At 42.9% G+C, this 23,191-nt stretch overlaps 2 protein-coding genes across 28 annotated transcripts in view; one reads left to right on the plus strand and one right to left on the minus strand.

Annotated features, from left to right (window-relative positions):
- The window catches only part of PBRM1 (polybromo 1), a 113,053-nt gene extending 98,743 nt beyond the window's left edge, over window positions 1-14,310 (plus strand). For 11 of the 27 annotated variants that reach the window (XM_082348099.1, XM_082348109.1, XM_082348089.1 and 8 more), the window contains 5 exons: window positions 2,536-2,700; window positions 6,095-6,250; window positions 9,297-9,367; window positions 9,479-9,695; window positions 11,449-14,310. In XM_082348099.1, coding sequence (XP_082204225.1) covers window positions 2,536-2,700; window positions 6,095-6,250; window positions 9,297-9,367; window positions 9,479-9,695; window positions 11,449-11,621 — 782 coding nt within the window. In that variant the 3' untranslated portion in view covers window positions 11,622-14,310. The remainder of the gene's footprint in view (window positions 1-2,535; window positions 2,701-6,094; window positions 6,251-9,296; window positions 9,368-9,478; window positions 9,696-11,448) is intronic. The other 16 variants (XM_082348100.1, XM_082348102.1, XM_082348101.1 and 13 more) reach the window with 3 other exon arrangements.
- A 4,181-nt stretch (window positions 14,311-18,491) lies between these two features.
- On the minus strand, window positions 18,492-21,801 carry UQCC5 (ubiquinol-cytochrome c reductase complex assembly factor 5). Its single transcript, XM_082348267.1, has 2 exons — window positions 21,399-21,801; window positions 18,492-18,596 (listed from the first exon to the last, which is right to left on the minus strand). Exons 1-2 carry the CDS (start codon window positions 21,547-21,549, stop codon window positions 18,505-18,507), a joined length of 243 nt encoding a protein of 80 aa, XP_082204393.1. The 5' UTR covers window positions 21,550-21,801; the 3' UTR covers window positions 18,492-18,504.
- Window positions 21,802-23,191: the final 1,390 nt, after the last annotated feature.

Here is a 23,191-nt window from a genome sequence, read left to right on the forward strand (position 1 = left end):
TTAAAGCCCTCTCTCGATTGACCATAGTGATCACCATTACTCTTCTTGGCCAGGTCCAAATCCAGCAAGCATAAACAAATTAATTATCAAGGCTGCCTCCTTTATTACAGTTTATGGAGTTTCCAAAGAAACTCCTTTTTTTAAAAAACTAGTTTACTCCTTTCATTTATTACAGTTGATTTATTATTATAAAATTATCTGACAGGCTTCCCCAAGGATCTTGTGCAGAACCCTAGTCCTACAAGATGTTCATTCAGAATACATTTGTGGCAAAACCAGTTTGAGAAGCACTCCAAAAACTTTCTCTCTTGGAAACTTAACAGTGCATATTGCCATATGAAAGTCTTTAAACCTATAGTAAATAACCTATTTTGTTCACCTGGCATTTTCTGAAACTTGATCAGGTATTCATGTAATATCTGCTAATATCCCGAAGAACTAATATTTCACAGAACATTCTTTGAGAAACCATAGTCAGTTCTATAAGAACCTAGAACTTTGGAGAGCTTTGGTATTTCTAACCTTAGTGGAAGTTAAGACCAGATATATCACTCAGTTGGAGAAGTGTTAGAAATGACGCTCACATGGCTGTAAAGCCTGGTCCAGGACAAATGAAGCCAGTACTGCATGGCTAGTTATTCAGAGTGTGAACAAGAGCGAGGAATGTGTCTGGAGATGATGTAAAAGTAAAAATGCTGGAGCAGAACTGAAGAGAAGGAGAAATGATGGCTTCTGGGAAATCCTTCCAAATTCAAAGGAGAATCTGAAATTCAGTGAGAACTTAGTGAGAGGAGCTATATGACTCAGCAGTGTCTGCCTGAGACACAAAATCTGAACTTTTGATGTTCAGACCCATTGAATTCAAAACCCAAAGTCTGGAGTTTGGCTGACTTCATTTAATAATTCTCTTTTCTAAGACAGCCCAAAAAGAACTAACAGGTAGCCAGTCCAATATTCCTTCCACAGGCCTGAAATTTTCTTTTTTCAACTTCATTTTTTTGCTCTCCCGTTTTACTGTGTCACTTGTGTAATGAAAATATGAGAACTTAATGTGGGAGTCTAGGTCATCAGTGTTTTTTTTACTGCTAGTTCAAGGAAACAGGTTGTTAAAATGGCCTTTGTCCCTCATGCTCATTGTACAGAGGATCTGTAAACTGGGACAGTGTGGTGAGTGATGACAAGTCTCTGCAGGTAACACTGTCGCAGCCGAGGAAACTTTGACTTGGTTGACTTTCACATTCTCACCCAAAGGAGGACTGGAGCCGTTGCTTCTTGATGCTCTTTAAAGCCATGTGACCTTGAGCTGTTTTCCCCTTCCTTAGATCAGCCAGCAGTAGCCTTCTGAATTCCTTGTTGGAGGGTTAATGTGTGGCAGTTGGAGTTTGATACCAGGAATCAGGGCCGCAGGTTGCTGGTTCTCTCTGTATCCTTGGACAGGTCACTACCTATCTCCAGTCTCAGTTTGCCCATGTGAAGAGTGGAGAGGAGTTCCTGTTTATGAACGGTGAAGCAAAATAAACCCTGTATTGTGGGAGCTTTGGGAATGCACATTTCTAGAGTTCTCTAGTAAGGGTCCAGCCTGCTAGCTCCCAAAAAGACTGGGAATGTGATTGTTGGGGCTACTGGCTATGGAGAAGCAGAAAGAGTACCTCAGAGGAGTGAGGGGTGTAGCAGGGATGTTCCACAGCCCAGAACTGGCACAAGCTAATGCTCCTATTGCATTTGGATGAAATAAGTATGAATTCTGGAACTTTTGCTGATTTAGTATGATTTATGGTCAGTATTGAACTCAGCTTCAGGAAACCTGGTTCTGTCAGTACATTGTCCATTGCTTCATATGTGTATATATATTATTCCCTGCTTCTGATGACTGTAGCCTGGAGTATCATGCATTTTTTTCCCTTGGGGTTTATTAAACATGACCTCTTTGCTTCATTAGAATGTACAAATTAGCGTTTATTTTCCCTAAAACCTTGTGGAGGAGGCAGTAAGCTACTTTTCCCTTACAGAGTTAATTTTCTTCAGCTGCTAAACCTCATGACACTAATGACAAGAGTCCTCAAATCTTAGTAAAATTGGGTGCCAGGAATCAGGAAAATATAGTAAGTAACAGTTGTGCCAAAAATTACAATGGGCCATGGAATTGCTTCATGTTGAAATTATAAATAATTTGTAATGCTATTAATACTAGAATAATGGTAGCGCTTCTCATCTTCAGGGTGCCTTGTGAGATTAACCACGTTGGTTATGCTGGTGACGTTTTTAAATAAAATCTGTGCTTTCTGAATGTGTGTTGCAGTCTTAACATTCTTGAAATCTTTGCAGACCAGTTCTCAAGATGGGATAGGAAAGCTGGACTCTAGGTTACCAAGTGAAATCGGCCCGACTCCTCCTGTGTTGAGACTAGTCATCTACTGTTCCTTCCATTGAGACAGAACTGTTGCCTGTGTTTTTACTAGTCCTGTTGAATGCAATGGATGGTATTTTGAATTCCTGGGTTAAAAACAGAATTGAAAATCTGAAATGCCTTTACAGAGCGGGCAGCTAAAGTTGCTGAGCAGCAGGAGAGAGAGCGAGCAGCACAGCAACAGCAGCCGAGTGCTTCTCCCCGAGCAGGCACCCCTGTGGGGGCTCTCATGGGGGTGGTGCCACCACCAACACCAATGGGGATGCTCAATCAGCAGTTGACACCTGTTGCAGGTAAAAACAGGAGCTAAGACCATTTTTTTCCACTTTAAGAAATTCCTTCATTTTTTTTTTTCCTCCAACAAGGAGTAAGCCACAGTCTCTAGGCTTTTCTCATGACAGATTCAAAGTTTGAAGTCATCCATGTTGTCCTTATATCGCCTTTCCCTTATGGGCAATGCCTCCCCTCTGCCCCAGAAATGGGCCCTGGGCCCAATCCTGGGAATTGGTAGGGAGCAGCTCTTCCCTGGCTGTGGGCATGGTCTGGCGATATTCTCCACCGTAGACTGCTCTTGATAGAGTTCTACAGCAGAAAATATAAACAGACCCTGAATTCTGTTCTGGAGGGACTCCCAACAGAAAACACAAAACTAGTCTTTAGGTGGTGATGATTTTCCCATCTCATTCCAGTATTCAGTTTGCCTTGTTCTGCTGCAGCCATCCTTAAAAGACTGACCATTTAAAAGGATTTTTGACAATGAATTGTAAATCCTTTCTTGGTCACCAATGTGCATGACTGCTAAGTAGAATACAAAGTCCTTAATCAATTCATTGTGCCCACTCTGTAATGCTTTTCTATTTAATTACATTAAACTGCATTTTCTGTTAGTATCCCAGTCACATATTTTTAAAAAAAGAAAAGAAAAGATGAATGTGGTTTGCTTGTGTGTGTTGTCTCTGGTTCTGGTAGCCATAGCAAATTTGGCTGTTCTTGAATATTCTTGTCTGATGTGTCTCCAGTGAGAAGCCTGCAGACCACTTCTCGGGTCCCTCCTTCGTGATCTTTCTAAGCCTGGTGAGGTCCATTCAAGCTGTGTTTCTTCTTAAGCAAGCAGTCTGACCTCTTTTTGCAGGGAGTCCAAGATAGTGTTGCTCAAGACAGGCTCATTGGGATGCTGTTTTTGTTTTCGCTTTTTGTTTTTTTTTTTGTTTTTTTTTGCTTTTTAAGGCAGAGTAGCATAGGATAACTTTTCCATTGTTGCTCCTACCTTTTGTGATGGCAAGTTCTCAAATGCACTATCGCTGAACTCAGCAGTTGCACTCGCCAAAGCACATCTGAATCATGGCTTTCAGTACTTTCAGTGTAACTGATGTTGATCTAACAAATCTCATAATCGCCTGCTCTATTCCATGGCCCATTTTGGTTAATGGGGTGCCAGAGGTTTTTAGAAATCAGACCTTGAACATGGGGACTTTGAAAGTTAGAATTCCCTCATTGACATTGTCTTTTGTTCTATTTGATGTGTGATATTATAGCACTGTGCCCTTGACTAAAAAGCCCAGGGACACATTAACAAAACGAATTCAAACAGCTAAAAACATTGAAAAACAGCAGCTGCAGCATTTTAGCTCCCTGTTGGGGAATAACATCACAGAGCTCTGATGGGTGAGGAGGATGGCCCCCTTCCAGAAAGCCCCTGCTCCATTATTAAAGCTTTTGCTGCCCAGACTTCTGGGCTGTGGGAGTGCAGGGCAAGCATTCTCTACAGTAACCAGTCTTTGGTCCACAATGGGGACTTTGCAGCTTAAGAGGGTGATTTCTTATGGGTTTACAGGTTGCATAGGGCCTAAGTCTTAGCCTTGTTGCTGTCTGAGACCAGCTTTGCTTACAAGCATTGAAGCTCATTTGAACACATGTGACTGGGATAATAAATGCCAAAGTACAGTTTAATGAAGACAAGTGTCATGTCTTTCTGTTCTTAATAATTTCTTCAACCACAGCCCGTGAAGGCTGCGTTCAGATGGGCTTTTGTAATTGAAAGCAAAGCCTCCTAACATTCTTGAATTCCCACCTACTTATCCTTAAAAGCTCTGTCTGGTGGTATGGTTAAAAGACAGTTTGGTAGCATTGGATCTCCTCATGTTTAAGATGATGGTGTCTGTTCAAAAGTAGTTTTACTCTCTGAACTCTCATTTTAAGAAAATGAAACTGATAATCCTATTTTATGTACAGAGGTATTATTATTTAAAATTTGTTTTATTGGTTTGTGTAATTGTAAGTTTCTTAGCTTAGATATGACCAATGAGGCAAGCTGAATCAATCTCAGAACTTTCAGTAATTTTATAGCTTCAAAAGACTAAACTTTTATAAATAAATACTTTCCAAACAATTCTTCAGGGAAAGTCAAAGAGTAAAATTCTTAGAACCGGGAGTCTTCCACTGTTTCCAGAACCCCTCTACAAAGAGTATTATATAAAAAGGAGGTTTCACACCAATTCCTCAACCCCTCCCTTTGTGCAAGAAGCTGTGACCAAAGGTGATTGCATTTCGCGGGGAGCCTTGTGTTTTGTTCATTGTGATCATTTCAAATCCCAGAAAAATCAGGTTGTTTTTCTTGCTTAAAAAAATGTCATATGGCTTTAAAGTTCTTTTGATAGGTGAATCTTTGACATTTTGAAATTATCTTCTTCCTTTCACTCTTTTTGCCAAAAATACTTCTTTGAAATTCTTCCCTAGCCAGCAGAAAGTATTTTGTGTTGTGAAGATGCACTTTGAAAATAAAGGAATAAAAACCTCTGTTCACAGAAATTCTCTACCTCATTTAAAATGTTCCCTGTTAACTGAAGGTCTTTGTGAGGACATTTGTGCGCTTGGGGACAATGATGACAATTGGCCTTTTCTCATGTCAACAGAGCCTGATTCTCCAGCCATTCCTCCTAAGATCTGCGTGCAGGCTACTGAGTGAACTGGGCTTAGGTTGGCTGGCAGCCAGGGTGGGGGTGGGGAGTTAGGTTTTATCTTTATTTTATCATGTTTTGAGATCTAAAGATGAAACATCATTCATTGTGATGACTCTTAGCTGTTCCCCAGCTCAAGCTCAAGCATGATTCATTCTTACCAGCAGTGGTGGGGCTAAAAGGGAGGAGGAATGGACATAGAAGTCTTGAAAAAGTCTTGCCGCCTCCCCCATGCTGGAGAACCATGCTTTGTGATCAGGGCTGTGCGCCTCATTCTCCTCCATTCCAGTTTCCCCTCATGTGTACCCGTGATAGGCATATGAGTGTGGGCATAGTGGAATGATGGGGTTTATACTCTTCAGTAGAATCACAGTAGGCAGTAGGCAGAACGGGTCTCTGTTTGAACACCTTGCAATAATCAAGACCTTGGGAAGGCTGTTACTGGAACTCCTCTTTATTATTATTTAACTGAAAACATGCAGCATATTTATCACAGGGAAATAACTACAAATAATAATGTACTAAGTACTAATTCATCCAGAAATGTATTTCATATTTGTAACTTTATATTTTGTTCATTATTGCACAAAATAATTGCACTAATTGCCGTTATATCATGCAGTACTAAGGGTGCTTTATTCATTAGTAGTGCATGGGGGGGGGGGTTGTTATTACTTAGTTCATGTTGCATGTTAATGATGCATGTCTGAAATTTGTTGTGTCCTTCAAGGCATGATGGGTGGCTATCCGCCAGGCCTTCCGCCTTTGCAGGGCCCAGTTGATGGCCTTGTTAGCATGGGCAGCATGCAGCCACTTCACCCTGGGGGGCCTCCACCCCACCATCTTCCGCCAGGTGTGCCCGGCCTCCCGGGCATACCACCACCGGGTAAGAACTTCATCCTCATTCACTCATTAATCTCATCTTCATATTCTCTTTTTCCTCCTTCAGCCATTTGTTCCAGGAGGTACCTGCTGCCCATGTGGGCAGGCCTTCCCTCACTGAGAATCCCAGGGATGTCAGCAGCAGGACCTGTCCTGTGTGTTGAGCAGGTGGCTCAGCACCTGTGCCCTTGAGCACCTGGCTGCCTAGCAGCAGCACAGGACACATGACAGAAACTAGACTCAGCAGATCAGGGGGCAGGAGGTGTACCCTGAAGTCACTCAGACAATTCGACACGTGCTCCGAAAGCCACACACAGCCTAGGAGGTCATGCTGTGCTCTCTTTATCAGTGAATGAGGTTTCCCAAATTGCCAGTTGATATAAAAAGCACTTTTTGCTCCTGAGTACATTTCTTCTTCTGGTTCAATTCTTATCTCGAAGGGTCTTCTGTGTAGAGTCCCTGCTCCATCTTTTGCTTTTCAAACAGCCCCTCCCCTCTAAGGGAATTACAGAGTTGCTAATGTAGAACTCTTTAGAAATCCTTCAGTCAGTCCTTCTAGGAACAGAAAGGAGGGAGAGAGCGAATTTGCCCTGAACGTGTTTTCTATATCTGAGTCCCCGAAGAAGCATGGCATAACATTTAAAGAACAGCATAGCCCACCCTGCTACCTGGAGACACTGGTTTGTTTGTCAACAGAAGCTCAGAAGTTATGTCATATAGAAACATATAAATGGAGCCCAGAAATAGGTACAGTTTTCCTTTACAATTAATTAGCAAATTTGAAAGATTATTATGAAAGGAAAATCACAAGTTCCCATATTAATCGCCATCATATGCAAAAAAACTGACCCTTAGGTATCTATTTGGAGGGAATGTGACCTTAAGATGACTTGGAATAGCATTTGATCCATTATCCAAAATATTAGCTAAAGGCCTGGCCCAGATGACAAAATGTAGAAACCCTTAGATTTGCTTACAACAGCATTGGATCTACCGATCCCGTGGCTATAAAGAGTTCCAAACAAAGCTTCAGAGAGTGTGCCCAGCAGTGTGTAGGGTGAGCGAACCTGGTGGCTTGGCCTAGAGTCTCCAGTAACACTCTTTGTGATGTGAGTGTTGCTTAGAGAATGGCCATAACTCCACAGAAGTGTTTGATCCAGACACACCCAGAGGAGGAAATGTTCGTGGGCGAGGGTGCTTCATTATGGAAGTGGTGGACTGTGTGTGAGTTGCTGTTGCAGCAAGTGTCAGTCATAAAATGGGTGTGCTCCTGTGGCAGGTGGAGTTGTCCTTAATTCTGTGCCCTCTCCCCTTGGCAAGAGTATCTGACTGAGCAGTGAGACTAAGCTGGAGTTAACTCCCAGGTGCGTGTGCTACTCAGCGGGAGTCATACCGAAGGCCAGTACCCTCTAGGTAACTGGTCTTTTGGTGGGTATTGGGAGGCAGATGTCTCCCTTTGCCCCTTTTTCAGATTCTAAATGCATTTGACGGAAGCACAACACACCTGATGATAAGGAGACAGGGAAGAACCCCTCTTAGTGTCTACACACACACGTCTGATCAGGCTTTGAGGAGAGGGAGATTCAGTGAGCTCCTCTGGTGACTCAGCCCGCATTCTCACCAGCTGCCCCCTGGCATGGCATTTGTAAACAGAGGACACATAGGGGGTTGGTTGCTGATTTGTTTGTGCTGCCCTGCAGAGATTGACACAGGCACCTCATGGAGGCCCACTGTGTTGTGAAATCTAAGGTGGGTGAGTGTCCTAGGGGGACAGGGGTTAATAATATGTTGCTGGAGCAGCAACTTACCCACCGCAACCTCTTCACTCACTCACAAATAATCACTAAGATCCTATTCTTATGATTCAAGTACCCTTCTGGGTTCTTGGAATATAAAAATCCCTGCTTTGTAAACAGAAAGCTTGTTTTCACTTAGTATTTTCTCTCTTACAAACATCTAATACTTCTTGGAAGTGGTATTTAGCAATTCTGAACCTTAGAATAGTGGGTTGGTTCTGCCTGGTTAAAATACCAACATTTTGAATCCAGAGAAACTATAGAATATGAAGTTAGCTCCTGTTGATCCTTCTGTGCAGCCAGCTGGACTTGTTTAAGGTTTAAGCAGTAGCTCACCAGGGTTTTGATTGTAGTTTGTTAGTTTTTAATGAACTGGGTCCCTTACCTATTGCTCTGTTTTATGAGACTAGGAAATGGATGGTCCTGAGATTAAAATAGCCCCAGATGCTAAATTTAAGACATCATGTTATTATCAACTAGGACCTATGAGACAGAACTTGCTTGTGTGACAGAAATTGCTTGTGAGGAGTCACCAAGGGAAGTTTATACAAAGTCCAAATATAGTAGGACCATGGAATCTTTCTCTTTCCCTTTGTCATTTTGCATTTGAAGTGATAGCACCAAGGCTCCTCTGTTTCCAGATGATCCCTTTTCAAAGTGCTGGTCTATCAAATGGCAATGGCCCCTCTCTGCCAACATTAGTGACTCCAGTTAGAACCAGAGGTGCTGGTGGCCTGTGAGAGGACAGCAAGAATGTGCCTCCAGCCTCCACAAAGGTCATTTAATGTGCGCTTGCACAAACCTCTTCCCTTATGTCCCTGCTGTCCTAACACATTGCATACAGCTGAGCCTGGTTGCAATGCCATTACTGCTGAAATTAAACACGGGCTTCAGTTGCAGGAAACTGTGTTGTCAAAAGAAAAATACCTTGAAAATATAGTTGTATTCTGACTGTAGCTTACCTAGGGAAATACTAGAATTTTATGCAGGGTTCAAATTATTACTAAGCCATGAATAATTAATGTACATCTGACAAATTGTCCTAGCTTTGTATTTAAAGTACCTAGAAAACAAAAGAACATGAATTTTCTATATGAATGCTACATCCTGTTTTGGGTGCTTAGGGTTCCTATGCACAAAGACTCAGGGCAGAGATCATAGGCTTGCATTATAAATGGCCTTTCTTATCAGACAGTAGTTTTTCATTCTTCTCAACCCAGAGCCTCTAATTGTGCCTGTAATTCTGAATTATAGGTGTGATGAACCAAGGAGTGGCCCCTATGGTAGGGACTCCAGCAGCAGGTGGAAGTCCATATGGACAGCAGGTGAGCCTCCAAGTTGGATCTTCTAGGACTCAACAGAATTCAAGTTACCCTCTTTCTCAGAGCATGCGCTGAGTATTTTTTTTCCCTCACCATGTGTCTGTGCTCTTTCAGGTAGGTGTTTTGGGGCCTCCGGGGCAGCAGGCACCACCTCCATATCCTGGCCCACATCCACCCGGCCCCCCTGTCATACAGCAGCCAACAACACCCATGTTTGTGGCTCCCCCACCGAAGACTCAACGGCTTCTCCACTCAGAGGCCTACCTAAAATATATTGAAGGACTCAGTGCTGAGTCCAACAGCATTAGCAAGTGGGACCAGACCCTAGCAGGTAAGGAGAGTCCTTCTCAAGAAGCCTTTCGAAATCCATGCTTTATCAAAGTCCTCTCGCTGCTATGGACCTATTATATCATAGGATAAATATCCATTATTCTTATACAGGCATACCTTGTTTTAGTGCACTTTGCTTCGTTACTCTTCTCAGATACTGCATTTTTTACAAATTGAAGGTTTGTGGCAATGTGTCAAGCAAGTCTGTCGGCACCATTTTTACAATAGCATGTGCTCGCTTCGTGTTTCTGTGTCACATTTTGGTAATTTTCACAATATTTCAAACTTTTTCATTATTATTATATTTGTTTTGGTGATCTGTGATCAACAATCTTTGACGTTACCATTATAAAAAGATTACGACTTGCTGAGGGCTCAGATGATGGTTAATATTTTTTTAGCAGTGTAGTCTTTTTTAATTAAGGTACGTACATTGTTCTTTTAGACATGATGCTATATTGCGTACATTAGACTACAGTATAGTGTAAACATAACCAAAAAATTCATGCAACTCACTTTATTGTGGTGATCTGGAACCAAACCTGAGGTATGCCTTAAATTGTATATTTAGTAGAAGGGTTTGGAGCTTCTTTGTATATTGACATTACACACTGAAAATGTTTTTTTGCTGAGTTTCAAAGCTTAGTTTTGTCATAAATATCTATGCCATCTTCTTAAGTATATTCTGAATTTTTTCAATTATTTTTCAGGCATTTGGGCATAGCATAGGTGGATTTGGGTAAATTAAAAATTATTTCACCTCAATTTTTAAAAAAGAAAAATAATATTGGAAGACATGTTTCTATTAACCTATCGAGTTTATTCATTTAGTTCAGCAGGCTCAGCATATTTTCAGTACTTACTAAAATAACTTGCCTAGTTTCTGGAAAGAAATTTGGAAGTTTCTGTTCATTTTTCATTTCTACGCCAAATTTGATCATTTTTGATTCCTTTAAGAGTAGTTAGGTGGTTTTCCCTTTCTTCACATTTACCTTTTTAGGAATTTTTGTTAATATTGGAGTAACTATTAAATATTAATGATCAGATCTTTTAGGTGTTGGTACAACTTTTATGTTCCCATTCTAGCAATTATGTTATCTTGTGCAGCTGTTTTGTGAAGTAATTGTTAGAAATTAGATAATTTCTAGGACTTCCCTGGTGGCACAGTGGTTAAGAATCCGCCTGCCGATGCAGGGGACACAGGTTCGAGCCCTGGTCTGGGAAGATCCCACATGCTGCAGTGCAGCTAAGCCCGTGCGCCACAACTACTGAGCCTGTGCTCCAGAGCCCGTGAGCCACAACTGCTGAGCCTGCGAGCCACAGCTACTGAAGCCTGCGTGCCTAGAGCCCATGCTCCACAACAAGAGAAGCCACCGCAATGAGAAGCGCGCGCACCGCAACAAAGAGTAGCCCCCGCTCACCGCAGCTAGAGAAAGCCCGCACACAGCAACGAAGACCCAATGCAGCCAAAAATAAATAAATAAATTAATTAATTAAAAAAAAAAAAAAGACATGAGATAATTTCTAAACTGCAAAGTGTAAAACGAGACATCCTTGGCTAGGTAGTCTCATACCTAAGTAAAATAGTTTTCTAAAAACCAAGATGCCTAATAAAACAATATAAGAAATTTGCTTGGAAATATTCTGCAGAGTTAAAATTCATAATATTCAATAAATAATGTTTCATGTTTTAATAAATCTATCAGACCTTAGGACTGATACTTGTATTTCTCTGTCTGCACTTTAATTTTCAGCTCGAAGACGCGATGTCCATTTGTCAAAAGAACAGGAGAGCCGACTCCCCTCTCACTGGCTGAAAAGTAAAGGGGCCCACACCACCATGGCAGACGCCCTCTGGCGCCTTCGGGATCTGATGCTCCGAGACACCCTCAACATTCGCCAAGCATACAATCTAGAAAACCTTTAATCACATCAATTACGATTCTTTTATAGAAGTATAAAGAGTTTTGTGGAACAGTAGCCATTTTAGTTACTGGGGGTGGGGGGAGGAACAAAGGATGATAATTTTTATTGCATTTTATTGTACATCACAAGGCCATTTTTATATAAGGACACTTTTAATAAGCTATTTCAATTTGTTTTTGTTATATTAAGTTGACTTTATCAAATACACAAAGACTTTTTTTTGCATATGTTTCCTTCATTTAAAACCAGTTTCATAATTGGTTGTATTTAGACTTGGAGTTTTATCTTTTTACTTGTTGCCATAGAGCTGAAACCATCAAAGGTTTTTTGTCTTGGCTTGGGGTTTTTGTTTCTTGTTTTTTTTGGTTGGTTTTTTGTTTTTGTTTTTTTAAAATAACAAACAAAATGAAAAAAAAAACACACACACAAAAGAGTTTACAGATTAGTTTAAGTTGTCAATGAAATGTGAAGTTGGCCCTAGTTTACATCTTAGAGAGGGGAGTGTCCTTGTGTCTGTTTCACGTGCCTAAATATCTTAAGCCACTTTTGCAAGAACTGTTTCTTCCAGGTAGAGTGAAAGGTTGTTAGCTGGATTGTAGATGTTTGGCAGACACGGCACATTTGCTCTAGTAACTCAGAGATCTGAAGTCAGCACTGTGCACTCTTCTGCAGCTAATGCAGCTCCCGGACACCTGGAGGGAGAAAGCACTTTTTCTTGTGCTGAGTTAGACATCTATGGTGTCAGTTATTTTTGCAGAACATGTGCACAACCCTGAATTATATTTAGTCTTGGCAGGTAAGTTTAAGGGTACTTTTGATCTTTTTGTAATGAATTCACAATTTATGCCTATACATGTTAGGTGATTTAAAACTTTAAATCTCTTATATTGCAAATCATTGAAGTTCATCTTGAAGAAAGTATTGAGGTGTGCTGGAGGTGATTTATTTTTAAACATAACACCTAACCTAACTTAGGGAAGGGAGTGCATTAACCAGATATGGGCTGTGTCAGAAGCATAATTGTAAAAGGCTGGATTGCCTGCATATGCAAGTATGTTTTAGTATTCTTTATTTCCTCATCAGATCTGGCTTTTTTTTTTTCTTTTTCTCCTAAGTTTCAGGGTTGTAATTCTCAACCAGAAATTTAAGACTTTATAAAATAATTTTAAAATTCAGCTTGTGCTTTTGAATTTCAGGAGAAGGAAATCATAATTTAAGAAAATGCTCACTAAAAAGACCATTACAGATCCCAAACACTTAGGTTTGATGACCCTGTCTCTCATATATGACTCTGGAAAAAAACATATGGAGGCAGTATATAATGCTTATAGACAGGTGGAAAGCATCAAACATGGAACAGTATTTCACTCAGTGTTTTTGAAACCTGCTTTATTGTAACAAGGTGGTTGCCATTGTGGTGGAGCTTCCACTGCTGTTTGTAAATTGAGAGTGACTCTCAGAGGATACTTTTTTTCTTTTAATCTGGTATGAATCAATACCTGGATATTTAATTACCATTCTTACTAAATCATGGGGAAGGAAGAGTTTAGAATGGAAAAAAGTCTCTTGTATCTAGATACTTTAATTACAGGAGGTCCTTATAACTTAAATGCCTATAAGTCAACCACTGGATCTCAATTTGCATCAAGTATTTTAAACAGTTCTGAATTTTAAAAAATGTTTTGCAGTAGTATATCAGTATCTTATTGTTAAACTGAATCAGATAAAGAAATCTTCAGTTCTTGGTTACTTGGGCCATTGAATCATCATGGACTGTATAATACAATCAGATTATTTTATTTCTAGACATCCTTGAATTACACCAAAGAACCTGAAATTTAATTTTGGTTAAGTTATTTATTTATTTCATGCACCCGTCTTATTTCCCTTTTTAAGGTCTGGAAGAGACTTCTTTGGGAAGACTCTAAAAACTCTTCACTGTGGTCTATGTGGGGCATTAGAAGCCAGAGCACTCCTCCTCCAGGCTCCTTCTCAGTGTCTGGAGGTGCTGTAGGAACCATAGATCCAGCCAGGGGCTTCCCTAAGGCAGTGCAGAGCCGGGCCAGGGGGCCATTAGGCAGGCCCTAATTAAAAAAGAAAAAAGCTCTATGTATTTATTTTAGAATCATGTCTTTCTGTATATTAACTTGGAGAATGTCAATTAATATTTTAGGATATAAGATTTGAGGTCAGCCATCTTCCAAAAAAGAAAAGAAAAAGAAAAAAAAAAAAAAGCCCTGACTTTAAAAGGTACATGTGAACTATACATCTTGTTTTTCATGAGTTTTAGGAACTGTAGTGATATGGCTTAGAAAGTATAATGGCCTAAATGTTTTCAAAATGTAAGTTCATGTGGAAAAGAATTTTGTTTATGTGTGGAAAAAGACCTATAGGTTTAAAATAGTATGTCAGCCAACTGATTTAAAAGGCCTTGAATTGCTTTGTTTTTGAACCCACCCTTTTCTTCCTATGAGGAAGAATTAAGAGGGGACTCTTCTTTGTGTAAAATCTCCAAATTGGTGTTGTTGACTTTTGAACTTAAACATTTTCAGACTTGATTAAAACTTGGTTTATTCTAATTTCTGTATCGAAAGAGGTTTAAGTGATAACTAGTCTTATAATATGTATGTATCATATGTTTGTTCATCTAAAGCTTTTTAATCCAAATAAAAATGGAGTTTGCAAAGTGATTTGGATTAACCAGGTTTGGTTGTTCTGTTAAAGCTTGTGTCAGATGTTAGTTTCAAGTAGGTTTAATTCCTGCAGGCCTTGATTTTATGTTGACAGGGATATGGCTGCCAATTTAAAGGAAGAGAGCTCCTTGGGTAGAGGCAAAAGTCAGTGTCCAGACCCTGATCCAAGGCTTAGGCTGCATTAACACAGAAGCCGAATGTAGTCACACTGCAGCCTGACATGCCCATGCCAAGCCTTTCAGACTGGCAGTCAAGGATTCCTAACATGTCCTCAGCATGGGCAGAAATGCAGGTTGAAGTTCAAATTGCAGAGGGAGTTGTTACTGATGGTGGAAGGTAAGGCAAGCATGTCCTATATCATAAATCAGTGTAATCCATTTCAAATAGCTGTGTATGGCCAGAAGAGACAAGTGGCCCGGGTATGTTTTTATCATGCTTATAATCTCTTAAGACATGACCTCACTTTTAATAGAAGGTGTTGGTAAAATCAACCGTTTTCCTCTAATACCACTTTTTGAGCAAAGAACTGTTCCAGGTGCCTTTTACAGTCTTCCAGAGAATTGACATTTTTTCCATGAAGAGAATTTTGTAAAGACCGAAATAAATGGAAATACGCAGGTGCAATATCTGGTGAATACGACGGATGAATTAGAATTTCCCAGCAAGCTGTAACAGTTTTTTGCCTGGTCATCGAAATGTGCGGTCTTGCGTTATCCTGATGGAAGATTATGCGTTTTCTGTTGACTAATTCCGGATGCTTTTCGTCGAGTGCTGCTTTCAGTTGGTCTAACTGGGAGCAGTACTTGTTGGAATTAATCGTTTTGTTTTCTGGAAGGAGCTCATAATAGAGGACTCCCTCCCAATCTCACCATATATACAACATCACCTTCTTTGGATGAAGACCGGCCTTTGGTTGGTTGGTGGTGGTTCATTTAGCTTGCCCCACGATCTCTTCCGTTCCACATTATTGTGCAGTATCCACTTTTCATCGCCTCTCACAATTTGTTTTAAAAATAGAACGTTCTGGCTTCCCTGGTGGCACAGTGGTTAAGAATCCGCCTGCCAATGCAGGGGACACGGGTTCGAGCCCTGGTCCGGGAAGATCCCACGTGCCGCGGAGCAACTAAGCCCGTGCGCCAGAACTACTCAGCCTGAGCTCTAGAGCCCACGTGCCACAACTACTGAAGCCCACATGCCTAGAGCCCGTGCTCTGCAACAAGAGAAGCCACTGCAATGAGAAGCCCGCACGCTGCAACTAGAGAAAGCCTGCGTGCAGCAACGAAGACCCAAAGCAGCCAAAAATAAATAAATTTAAAAAAAAAATAGAACATTCTCGTTACGTCTAAGTAGAGAATTGCATGCGGAAATACAGTCAAGAGGCTTTTTTCACTTAAATTATGGAACCCAAACATCAAAGCAATTAACATAACCAAGCGGTGATTTTCAATGCTTGATTTGGATATTTTTGAGTATGTCAGCTGTCTCACGCATGGTATAACATTGATTGTTCTCAGTGTCTCGATTTGATCACTATCAACTTCAGTAGGTCTTCCTGACCGTGGAGCATTGTCCAGTGGGAAATCTCCAGCACAAAACTTCGCTAACCGCTTTTGACATGTTCGATCAGTCACAGCACCTTCTCCACACACTGCACAAATCTTTTTATGTGTTTCAGTTGCGTTTTTACTTTTCTTGAAATAATAAAGCATAGGGATTTCCCTGGTGGCGCAGTGGTTGGCAATCCACTTGCCAATGCAGGGGACACGCGTTCTATCCCTGGTCCGGGAAGATCCCACATGCCTCGGGGCAACTAAGCCCGTGCACCACAACTACTGAGCCTGTGCTCTAGAGCCCATGAGCCACAACTACTGAAGTCCACGCACCTAGAGCCCATGTTCTGCAACAAGAGAAACCACTGCAAGGAGAAGCCCTCACATCGCAACAAAGAGTAGCCCCCGCTGTCCACAGAGAAAGCCCACGCACAGCAACAAAGACCCAACGCAGCCAAAAATTTTAAAAATTTATATAAAAAAGAAATAATAAAGCATAATACGTGGAAAATGTTGCTTCCATCTTCAATATTAAAATGGCTGCACAAAAATTCACCAATTTTGATTTTTTTTTTTTTTTAATGCATCCTGATATGAGACCTGTCATAATACAGTCTAACAAAATTGTTTCGAATGAAGTTAAAGACAACTAAGCGCTACTGGAGCCATCTTATGGGAAAAACCGAATGAACTTTTTGGTCAACCGAATACTTTCCGTATCCATTCATATGATAAAATGAAGCTCCAAAGCCCACGTTCTTTGTCTAACACCCCAATGGGGGTAGACTTCTAGCAATAAATGCTAATTAGATTTTTGTCATTCTAAAGTATTGTGGTTTTTGAAATGCAAGTTATTAAATTGTTTGCCTTGTAGTTCACAGTAGGGGGCACTGCAGTTCTGTAAGCAGCATATGAGAGCATTGCTCTTTAAATTATTGAAGTTCCCTTAAATAATCCTAGTGTCTGATAAGTGGGATAGAGTCATATTCCTTAGTAGAACTGTTAAAAAATTGAGGCAAAGTTAAAAAGCTTGCACCTTGGTTAACAAAAATTAGTTCTGTAGCATCCAAATTAATATGCTTTGAAAGTATCTTCAATTTAATACAATTGCTTTGCTAGTCTGCTTGCCTTAAAGTCAGACATTGTTGTGTCATCTTCAAAGCTTCGTTGTCTTAAATAAATTGGCACTCCAATACATATATTTTAGAAAGATGAAGAAAACTCTAGGGAAGTTTAGCACAAATTTCAGACTAGAGATTCTCCCTGAGATGGAGGCAGCGGGATAGGCCAGGGAAGGAAACCACAGCAGACACAGAAGTTAGCTGATGGTTTTATTAGCATTTACAACTATTCTCTGTAAAAGGTATGTATGTTACATATGCTCTTTACATATGTACAAAATATTAAATTTCTAAAACGGGGGTTGGGGGAACAAATGGGAGTTAAGGCCACAATTTAAATTCACTATGCAGCAGTCTAGTCACTAAAAGTAACTATGAGGTTTAGGGTCACCAGGAATGCTTGAGGTAACAAAAGCGCACATGAGAACTACCTTCCTCTACCTGGTGCTGTTGGTCATCACTGGTCTTCATACTCAAGCTACCTCTGAGCAGTGACTCATTAGTGCTTTAATGAGATCTGAGTAGTCAGTGGCTCCTTATTTATACTGGATTGGTTCTAACATAAATGGACTGACTTAAATTAGAAAAAAAAAATCCCTTTGAACAATTTATTTGTGGCAGAGATCATTAACGTGAGGATACCCTGTGGCCTTAAGCATCTGCTTCTTTATTCATGAGCAATAGTTAGAAGCTATTTTGAAACTTAGTCTTCCTTAATATGTATATATTTTCTTGTTTGAAAAGATGTTGGATATGGTTATCCAAACATGGAAAGATGCCTTTGCTTTTTCTACCAACTGATCCAAACTTATTCTGGATCAGATTGGAAAATCTCTCCCTATAGATTGAGCCTCTGATTTAGCTCAAGTCTATGGTTGCTTTATGCTGTGAAGATTCACTTTCTTTGGGAAGGAGCAGTGTCTTTATCTTTAGCAGCTGGATGAAAGCAACATCTTCACCTCAGAGGGGAGTGAAACGTGTTGCTCCCCAGTCCTCATGGAGGTCCAGCCCTTGTATGTTAGTGGAGCCAAGCAAGGTAAGGGGTTGTCTGTGTTCACAAGAGCACTTAACATGAGTAACGTATGGTCACATTCTAACAAAATGTTTACAAATTGGTAGCTAGCAGAAATGTAGTCTGCATAATCATCCTCGTTTAAATGATCCTACAGTAGATAACTAACTTTTATTCATAGTAAGTCTGAATTCTGCAAAAAACTAAATAAGGTTATCCCTTGTTGCCTAAAACAAAGGACTTCACAAACAATTCAGGCTACACTGAAAAGCATCCTGATTTGATCCTTGAATTGTTTAAGAAATATTTCATGGACTAGATTCAATGGGTAGGTGTGTTTTAGTAGGAAATAATTTTCCCACAAGTGCTGTCCATCAGTGACTTGGGAAGTATTCAAGCAGAGACAGGAAAACTATAAAAATTCTTTGTAAAGGCAGTTCTATGTAAGAACAAGAGACCCGAAAAGTACATTTTTGAAGGAGTTGAAACCAGTAGTAAAGTTTCATATTCACTTTATTGACTGCTGAAGTTCAGTCTCTGATGCATCTTCCAGCCTTCTCTGATACTGCCTTTCTGAGGCTTTTCTACGGTAGACATCGTCTGTATCAAACAAAGATTTTATTTAGATTTTCAGGAGACTAAGGAATTAAAAATACATATCTGAGTAATTTAACCAATAGTCTAGATCTGTCACCTGAATCTCAACATTAAGGCTTAACTCAATACCAGAATAAACTTAAAACAAGATTTGATTTAAGTGAGGACTATGTTAAAGGAGCTCTCAATATCAATAGCAGGGTCAGAGTCAGTGTCTTCAAAGATAGTGTCATGTCCCAGCACAGCCCTTAGCAATTTCACTTCTCTCTGAAATCATCCTTCTTAACTGGCCCCGCAGAGGCACTTCTGGCCCTATAGCTCTCTGCTGCTCCCTCTGCCACACCCGGGAACTGAGGGCTGGGAGATGAGGGCAGTCTCCTTGTTCTCAGCTGCTGCTTTTCCAGACTACTGATTCTCCACCTTCTTCCTCTGGGGCCTATGCCATTTGCCACCATCTTCTCTGCACTGGCACCTGCTGTCCATCACTCCCCTTCAGTCTCTGAAAATGCTGGCATCTAGCTCAGGTTCCTTGACCCTGTCCTGTGCCATCTTCCCAGGCAACACCACCCCCAACAGAGATGAAGCACCAGCCCCCTTCATCTTCCTTACTTCTCAACTTCTGCCATCTGCTTGCAGTGTTCCTCTGAAGCAATGAGTTCATTCTGCTCTGACCACAACCTCTACTACCTTTCTAGCAGCCTTTCTGTCCTTGGACCTCCACTTCCTCAGGCCCTTGTTCTCTCTTCCTGCCCAGATCAGCTGAAATTCCCTCTCATCAATATCAACTTCTTGATACACCTTCAAAACCCAAACTACAGATTAATCCAACTTACTTCCTTTTCCATGCCTCACTCTGCTTGCTTTGCACTGTGGGCCCAACTGTTGCATCTAACTGGGTCCACTGTGATGCCTGGCAGTCCTGTTTCTTCAGCCACGGCCCTGACCCTACTTTACCCACCCCGAAATGGCCATGAACTCTTTCTTCGCACAGAAAAGTCATCAGTAAAGAACTCTTCCAGCTGACTTCCAAGGGCTACTCCTTACCCTGCTCTGGTCCCATCCTCTCCCACCTTCTCAAGGGCCAAGGTATCTTCAGCCTCTCTCCACCCTCTCTTTCCTGATCAGTATTTGCATATTTCAAGTCTCTCCTGGTAGGGGAGAGGGGGCTTACCTCCCATTCACTTAGTTGAACTTCCTGAACCTCCTGTCTTCTGTGATAACAAGCCCGTCTTGTTTCCCTTCTTGCCTCTCTGGTCACTCTCAGTCACCCTTGAAATGTTGGGGTTTAAACTCTGACTTTCATCACAATCAGCTTGTGAATGACCCACAAACCTAGATCTGAGGCCCAGATCTGCCTTCTGAGCTTCAGTTCTGTATAACCATCTCCCCCTTCAGCAGGTCCAAAATGGAGCCCAGGACTGTCCTGCCTGTGTTTCCCTGCCCCAGCTGCCCTACCAGAAGCCTCCACTCCTCATTTCCTGAGTCCACTCAATCACCAAGCCCTTGTCAGTACTACCTCTGGGGTGTCTCTCAACTCCACCCACTTCTTGCCATCTCACCCTAGTCCAGGCCACCATCTCAAACCTGGACAACCACACAGCCTAAGTGTTCCTGTCAATCCGCCCTCCACAAGAAAGCATTCTCCACATACGTTCACCAGCTGCTGCTTAAAACTCTTCAGTCCTTTGGGATACATTGTTGGTTCTCCAGTCCCTTTGTGGCCCTGCCCAGGCACCTTTCTAACCACGTCATCCCTCACTCTGCTCACCTGCTTCAGTCCCTCAAACACAGTGGCATACTTTCACACCAAGGCCCCAAGGTTTGCTCTTACCACTGGCAGAAGACACTTTCAAGTCCATAAACGTTTCCCTCATCTGGCTGACACCTACTCAATCTTCGGATCCTACCTGACATGGTAACTCCTCCAGAAAGCCTTCCCTGCACCACCTAGTCCAATTCAGGTGCCCCACCCAGGACTCCCATGCTCCCCCAACTTTCCCCCCACAGCAGTGATCACACTTAATAGTAACTGTATGATCTATCTCTCCCATTAGTGCTCTTCTGGTGTGGGGGCCCTCTGCCTTATATCCTCTCATCAGTGCTCATTAAATATGAAGGAATGGGTGAACACAGAAGGATTAAATATCTTTAGAAAGCACTTCTTTTTTTTTTTAAATGAGGATTGGCGATTCACAAGTGATTGTGTTTCTGGAGAGGGAGAAAGCAGAAAGGGCCTAGGGGTTAGGGAAGTCTTCCTGGAAGAGGAACTAGCCTGTCCAGGCTAGTGCTCAGCAAAGCAATGCCAGACACACTTTTTGTAGTGCTGGGCATTGGTACCAATGACTCTGGCCAGTAAAGACAGTAGTATTTAGCTAAGCCGGGCCAACCAGTTCCCTCTAGGGTTTGGACTGGCCAGTTAGGAGCTTCCTGTCCAAGCGGAACCCCCGCTTCTAGGTGCTGTGAGAAGTCTATTCCTTAGGCCCGAACAGTGTCACCGGCATGGCCGAAGGGCAGGCTTGAAAGGAGGGCGTCCTGAGTGGAGTCACGTGCCCTCCTCTCAAAGTGCAGGGAAGGTCTCAAGATTGGATACCAATGTGCCTTTGTCGCCCCGCTTACAGGAGAGCCCAGGCGGATCTCCACCGCCCAGCGAAGGGAACCGCACTCGCCCTTCTGACCAGGGTAAAAGCAGCTCAGCGCTGAGCGGAATGAGAGGTCTACAAGCTGAGAATAGCCCCCAGGAAAACGGCTCCCTCGCCGCCTCCCGCCTGCCTGAAATGAAACAGAGGCTGCTGCACCCCCACTTACAGAAGGTCTCCTGGCCCACGCGCACTTTAATCATGATCCATTCCATCGTTCCTCCCAGGACAAAAAAGAAGGGCAGGAACCTGTAGACGCCGAGTCGCTGCTTCCCGGGCACCCGCTGCAGAACCCGCCTCACCTGGGCCCTGGAAAACATGCCGGACCGCTGTCGTGGAGAAGGGTACGGCGGAACGAAGAGCGACGGGAGCTGTCCCAGCCCCTGGACTGGAGCTCCCGGATGAAGCCGAAGCCGTCCTGCCCGTCCTTGCTGAGTCCGGCGGCCAAGTGGCCGTGCGATCCCGATCCTGGGCCACCTCCAAGGAGGTGAGGAGCGGAACCGGTAAAGAGCAGCGATGAGCTCGGGACCCAGAATGTGGAGCGGCTCCACCAATCTGAGTGCGGCGGACTGCGTGGGTCCGCCAATCAGAATGCGGCGGAGTGCGCGTGCTCTGTGAGGCCTAGACCAGCTGGCGCAGACTTCTCTGCTCCAGAGGCAGGGCGGGCCAAGGGGCGGGGCCTCCCACGTGGCGTCGGTCCGGCCCCGCCTCCCGGCCTCCCCTGTGCAAGCTGGTATTCAGAGTTGGCGGCCGCGCCCCCTACTCTGCCACCGCCATCTTTTTTCTTAAAGTCCTAGTAGAAGTGATGACCCTCTACGATGGACTACTAAACGGGTAGTGCAACATGCTCTAAAATGCAATTACACAACGCCTTTCATTTATTTCGAGATCGAGACTGATGCCTAGGCTTCTAAAAATAACAGGATTTGAGGTGCATTGTTGAAAGCTAACTTTATCATTATCACAAGAAAAGTCTAAGTAAGCATCTGAGACAAACAACCATAAAATTAAGAAAAGCTATCCTGTATGGGGCACTTTCCGTTATTCCCGGACTATTAGACCATCTAAGAAAGTCAAATGAAAACTTAGAACCAATAAGAGTTTGGTAATGTGGACACAAAATATACAAAAAGAGAGAAGAGAGATCAAGCAGCGCCTCTGAAAAGGGTCGTAGGGTCCGCCGCTGAGCTGCCAGGCCCAAGCTGCTGCCTGGATAACCAGCCTTCTCCCGGGGCCAACCCCACCCAACCACGCACACACAGCTGGCTTGGCGCTCACTCTGGCTTCTCTTGGTGGCTCTGCGGGCTGGACACCACAGAGCACCCATCTCCCGCCCAGACGAGCTTACATATGGCCAAGCCCCCAGCGCACACTTAGCTCACTGGGGCCCTGGGAGTGGGGAGGGCAGTCGCCCTCCCACGGGCCCATCTATGGCCTCCATCCTGCGCCAGCACTTGGCCCAGGGGCTGGCACACTGTAGGTCCTCAGCCAAGGTGCAGTGAATATTGGAATGTACACCCTTAGACCCGGCGAGGACACCGCGGGGAGCATCCCACGGAAACAGTGTCTAGCTAGCCAGCTCTCCACCGACAAGGCCCACGGGTGCAGGGTCGGCCTGCTCAAGGTCCAGGGCACATGCGCATGTGGACCCAGAAAACGGATCTGTGTGGAATACACGCGGGTGGAGAGTGGTTCCCAGCAGGAAAGAGGAATTTCGTTGGAAATCCTGGTGATATTGCTAGAAGAGCTAGAGAGTCCTGAGTGGGGAAGCGAGGAATGGAGAGGTTCGGTGCGGCCATTTGCTGAGGTAGGAACCAGGCAAGCACAGTGACCCCTGGCCCACCGCCTCGCTCCAAGTTAACAGAGATCATCCGTGTAAGGCACAGAGAGGGAGCGACGTCTGCTTCAGCGGACGTCGGCTGCGCTGCGGGTCCCGAGGTCTCACCCAGCGTGGGTCTGGCA

This window comes from Balaenoptera borealis, assembly GCF_965194805.1.
Source record: "Balaenoptera borealis genome assembly, chromosome: 12".
Classification (NCBI taxonomy): Eukaryota; Metazoa; Chordata; class Mammalia; order Artiodactyla; family Balaenopteridae; genus Balaenoptera; species Balaenoptera borealis.

What these genes read in the sequence shown, in the direction of transcription:
- UQCC5 (XM_082348267.1), bottom strand. Translation starts at nt 21,549, where the DNA reads ATGTTTTCCAGGGCCCAGGTGAGGCGGGTTCTGCAGCGGGTGCCCGGG. An exon ending in CGTGGGCCAGGAGACCTTCT is followed by an intron (nt 18,597 to 21,398) that starts GTAAGTGGGGGT and finishes TGTTTGATACAG; the next exon opens with ACGATGTCTACCGTAGAAAA.